Below are 5,511 nucleotides of genomic sequence, written 5' to 3' on the forward strand. Positions count from 1 at the left end.
CAGCAGGAGGCTGAGGCACTTAAAATTTCTACCCAGAAGAAATCAGCAGTCATGACTCAAGAAAAAGCAGAAATCCAAGAAGAAATCATTAAAAAGTCACTAGTTTCTGAAGATGTCAAACAATCACAGGCAGAAATTAAAGCTTCTTCCACTAAAATGACTGTATCTGAAGGTCAGAAACTTACTCTGAAAGCCAACATTGCTGGTGCATCAGAAGTAAAATGGGTATTGGATGGAATGGAGATAACAAATTCTGAAGAGTATAGATATGGTGTATCTGGAAGTGATCACACTCTAACCATCAAAAAAGCTAGCCATAAAGATGAAGGGATACTTACCTGTGAAGGTAGAACAAACCAAGGCATCATTAAATGCCAGTTTGATCTGTCCTTTTCTAAAGAGCATTCAAATGAACCAGCCTTTATAACACAGCCCAAATCTCAAAATGTCAACGAAGGACAAGATGTATTACTTACTTGTGAAGTCTCTGGAGATCCTGCTCCTGAAATTGAGTGGTTTAAGGATAACCAACCAGTAAGTAGTTACTCATATATTGGCTTTAAATTTTGTAGTCATGATTCTTAAATTTGACTCTGATTAACTGTTTTTTCTCCCCAGGTTGCTATTTCATCCTATATCAGGGTAAATCGCTCTAAGAACATATATTCTCTTGAGATTCAAAATGCTTCAGTGACTGACAGTGGAAAATACACAGTCAAAGCTAAAAATTACCATGGTCAATGCTCTGCTACAGCATCACTGTCTGTACTCCGTAAGTTAGCTTTTTGAATCTTAGTGTTTTGAATTACTAGAATATCCTGCCATGATATGTCCAGCAGAATGAGATGCGACTGAAAACAGTGATGATCTTGATTTGTGCATTTTAATAAGTTTCTATTTTGGTTGTACAAAGTGCAATTATTTTATACTTTAAGAAATAAATGGCATTAAGAAATCAACACAACACCTATTTCAGAATGAGTAGTTTCCTACCACGAGTGCTAACAAAAAGCTCTGAACATTTTCTCTGCAATAATCTTGCCATTAACCCCTTAGTGCTACTAATCATTGTTTTAAATAAATATGAAAGTAGCTCAAAAGAAAAAGAATATTCAACTGCAATTAAAAGTGTGATAATCAATTATTAGCACTTGAATTAAGTTCAGCTATTGACAGTTCCAGACTACGATCTTGATTCCTAGCATCAAGGGGTTACTGTTTTGCTCATGATGTACTGGATGTATGTGCTTAGGTTTAAAGGAAAGCTGCATATTAGCAGTTATTACTGCTTTCGAGGACTATGGAACAATTCACTTAACCAAAATATGTAAATTAGAAAATACCAAAAAAATTAAATAAAATTAAATTGTTTCAAGATTTCTACAGATATGAACGGGACAATCATATAATCACTTGGGCTTCAATTCTAGCAATAACTGTAACAGGAAATGCTGTCAGCTAATACTTACCCACAAAGGAAAATAAAAGATGCAACTAGTGACTGAGAGAATAGGGTGGGATTCCCCAGCAATTTTTAGTGAGGCATAACAGCCAAGCTCTGTGCCCTGGGCAGCAGCAGCTGTGGCAGGGGCCAAGCTGGCTGTGTTGTCTGCAACTGCTGGGTCAGCAGTGGGTGTCAGCTGACATTTATGTACTTACTCCCTGCAAGCAGATGCCTTGGTCTGATGTCCCAGATACCTACCACTCATCATGCTGCCATTTTTTTTAGGTACATTTTTGCATTTTTCCCCCTAGTTAAAGTGAAAAACTAATGTCAAAACAAAATGAACACATTAGAACTACAAGGCAGCAGAACTTCATCTCTGATTTTTATATGTGCACAGGCTAAATAACGAATCATTTCATATATAATGTGTTATTTGGCCACACTTGATGAAGTTTATAAAAAAACATGTTTATGATTCACTGCAGTTTTCCTTTAAACCGCAAATTTTGTCTTCCCTCTTTTTGTAGTCAACATGTAGGATCACATGACTTCACCACTTTATGGGATGTCATTGATTTTTACTTCTATGTTTGCTATGCTCCACAGCGCTAATTGAAGAACCTCCAAAAGAGGTAGTATTGAGGACAAGTGGTGATGCAAGCATGCAGGAAAGTTTCTCTTCTCAGGCATTACACATGTCTGCTTCTAAACAAGAGGCTTCATTCAGCAGTTTCAGCAGTAGCAGCAGTAGCAGCATGACTGAAATGAAATTTGCAAGCATGTCTGCCAAAAGCATGTCCTCCATGAAAGAATCCTTTGTAGAGATGAGCTCCAGCAGTATTACGGGGAAATCTAGTTTGACACAACTGGAGAGTTCAACTAGTAAAATGCTTAAATCAGGTTTGAGAGGTGAGCAATACAATTACCAGTAGAGTTAGCATATCAACTATCCTGGAGTCATACTTAGACTAACTCCACTACAGGGAGATAATTCTTAATGAAAATAACTAACTTGATTTTTTCCCCATTTCTGTAAAGGAGTACCACCCAAAATTGAAGCTCTTCCAGCTGATATCAGCATTGATGAAGGGAAGGTTCTTACTGTATCCTGTGCCTTTTCGGGCGAACCTGCTCCTGAGGTAACATGGTACTGCAAAGGAAGAAAAGTTTCTAGTCAGGACCAGCAAGGCAGATTTCACGTTGAAACCAGTGAAGATCTAACCACTCTTATAATTATGGATGTCCAAAAGAATGATGGTGGACTTTATACACTAAATTTAGGAAATGAATTTGGTTCCGACTCTGCCACTGTGAATATTAACATTCGATCAATTTAGAGAGCTTGATCTGTTTTATTTACACTTGACTTTTTACAAGTGATTCATATGGACTGAAATATCTGATCTGTAAATATAAAAAAAATATTTTTGTACCTACCTGAATGAGACAAAGTCCAAAGATATACATTATGACTTATAGTCATTATTGACTTATGAATTTTAAACATTTTTTCATTGACATGTACATACTGTATATAGCCGAAGTTAACGGTTATGGAGTTTTGTACCATTTATTTTGTGACATTTTAAAATGTAACTTTTGGAACTAACTGTTGGTAGGAGAACGTTTCTGTCGAAATGAATACCCTGCTCAACATTTAACTAAATTTTGTGCCTCAACTCATTGTTGATGTCTAAGAATGCCTCAACGGGTAGAGAGGCTCCCTGTTGAAGACTACCTACACCTAAGAGCGGATACTGTGCATGATATGTTATACCTGCACAACTATTTATGTTGAATCAGAAATGTAAGACATTGGTGATGTTTACAAATACCCTCCTGTAAGCAGCACTTTAATGTTTTACATTGGAACTGATTAATGTCTCACAAACATTTATTTCTGCGACTGACTTAATTTTTGGGGGGCAAAGTGCAAGCGGCCAGCACTTTGTTCACTCACTGTTTGTGTACTGTTTCTGACATACTGACTGCCTGAATAGCTTTAAAAAGTAACACCACCTGGCCATCCCCTCATCACAGTTGTTCAGGTACTCAAATGCAGCAGCAGTACCAGCTCTTGGAGGTTCCCAGGGTGCAGTGATTGTGAGTTTGTGTGGTAGTATTAGAACTCTATTACGTAGTAATTTCTGGGTAACTAAGCAGTGAACCACAGTTTTAGAAAAAAACCCAAAAAACTGTTGTCAACACCACATACAACCTGACACTTCAATTTGATGTAGTTCTCTACTGTAGTAATACATATTATTGTTAGCTGTATTTGTTGAACCTCCTTGAAGTAGCATTGTTCCTTTGAATTAAAGCATGCTATCTGCACCTTACAACTTGGGCTTTCTTGTGATTTGTTTAGTATGTTATATTTTATTGGTACTTCCATTTGTTTTTCAGTCATAGACCACCTTCCCATCTCTGACCAGAGCCATGCACTCTGCTCCTGTCTTTACCCCTGCATCCTTCTCTTCCCTTCACAATCTTGTTCACACTGACTCTCTCCATCTCTCCCCCTCCAATCTTTTAGCAGTCTCTCTATTTCACTCACTTGCTTGCTCACTTACTCTTTTAGCATATACCCTGGATGGATTAAGATGGTTAGGATCACACTGTACAAAGCAAGACAACAGCAGAGTATCAAACAACAAATTGTTGAAAAATTCCTTGCAAGGAAGGGATTGGCTAACATAAGAGTGAGGAGTAAATAGAGGGGAGATGAGACAGGGCAGGGAAAATTTGCTTTGCACTTTAGTGCACTGGGCTTCCACATTCATTAAGCTGTTGATACAAATATTCCTGGTGTCTCTTACAATTGATATTGATCAGATCTCAGGACTTTCCAGACTGGCTTATTTTTCAGGAGAGAAATCAGTAATAAAAGTCTGAGGCTACTCTTAGTGTAACTTCTTTCACTTGTGGCATACATATCAGTTCTTTCACAGAGGTGTTCTCAAAACATATGCAGACAGGTCCTCCTGGCAGTATAGCAACCAGCACATCAATTACTAGTTCAGAGGTAACAACTCAGCATTGACTCAATCTAGAGAGATTAAGGCAGTGAGAGCAAACATTCCTCTTCGTAAAAACCGCCCCTCCCAACCTCCACAAAAATGGCATCCCAAAACTAAAAACAGTGAAATACTGCCTCAGAGACAAGTACACTGTTCACAAGAGTTAGAAAAATTATATATAATGATGGCCATCATATCAGTAACAGAAGGCACAGATTTTAAAATAATAATGTGTTTGAACCCCATTGAAATCCATGGCAATGAGGTACCTAAATACCTGTAAAAAAAATTGATCCCTAAATCTAACTTTCACCAACTTTCCTTGTCTCCTGAAAAAAGCCAAACTATAAAGACTGTCTATACTGTTAGCCTATACTGGGAGGGCATTTTTGTCAGGTAGCAAATTAACTCTGCATTCCTCCCAAGTGTCACATCAATCTCCTTCCCTGGCCCAATTTGCTCTTTCTGCCATGTTCCCTTCCCAAACTGCTGTTCTGCTTTCTACTTCCTATCTGCCACCATGCTACTTGTCCTGTCTCTGACCTGCTGTCTGCCACATCTGGTACACACAACACAGGTTGGCCACCGTTGACCTATACCATTATCCCACTTCTGTGTTCTTTGCACTTTCCTTTCTAGATTTCCATTAGACTACCTTCCCACCCCACCTACCTGTGGGTGTCACCAGCTTGTAATGCATTCATCCCTCAGTTGATAGTTACTGCATGTGCTATTTAATTGGAACTCAAGTGTTCTTACTTATCCTCCCCAGCTAGCTGCCACCTCCTCCTCCTCCCAAGTGAAGAGAAACCTTATCACTGCACTACAGAATTAGGCTCCTCTCCTGTATGCTTTTTTTGGCCCCATGACACTTGCACTTGTAGCTGCTGAATGGCTACCTTCAATGGCAGAACTGAAGTGTGCTACTAGCTGACAGCCCCACTGTCCAACGGTCATGACACTCCAGTTCAAGGGATTCCTAAGGAATAATGTCTGTACCCCTCCTCACCATACCCATAAAAAGGGGTGTTGTTTTCATCATTT

General features: G+C 38.7%; 1 protein-coding gene across 1 annotated transcript in view; it reads left to right on the forward strand.

The window, feature by feature from the left end:
* Nucleotides 1–3,786, forward strand: part of TTN (titin) — a 276,986-nt gene extending 273,200 nt beyond the window's left edge. Inside the window, 4 exon segments of the mRNA XM_025216548.1 lie at nt 5–534; nt 619–772; nt 2,054–2,356; nt 2,486–3,786. Coding sequence (XP_025072333.1) covers nt 5–534; nt 619–772; nt 2,054–2,356; nt 2,486–2,784 — 1,286 coding nt within the window. The 3' untranslated portion in view covers nt 2,785–3,786.
* Nucleotides 3,787–5,511: the final 1,725 nt, after the last annotated feature.

The sequence above is a fragment of the Alligator sinensis genome, unplaced genomic scaffold (genome assembly GCF_000455745.1).
Source record: "Alligator sinensis unplaced genomic scaffold, ASM45574v1 scaffold871_1, whole genome shotgun sequence".
NCBI classification, from domain to species: domain Eukaryota; kingdom Metazoa; phylum Chordata; order Crocodylia; family Alligatoridae; genus Alligator; species Alligator sinensis.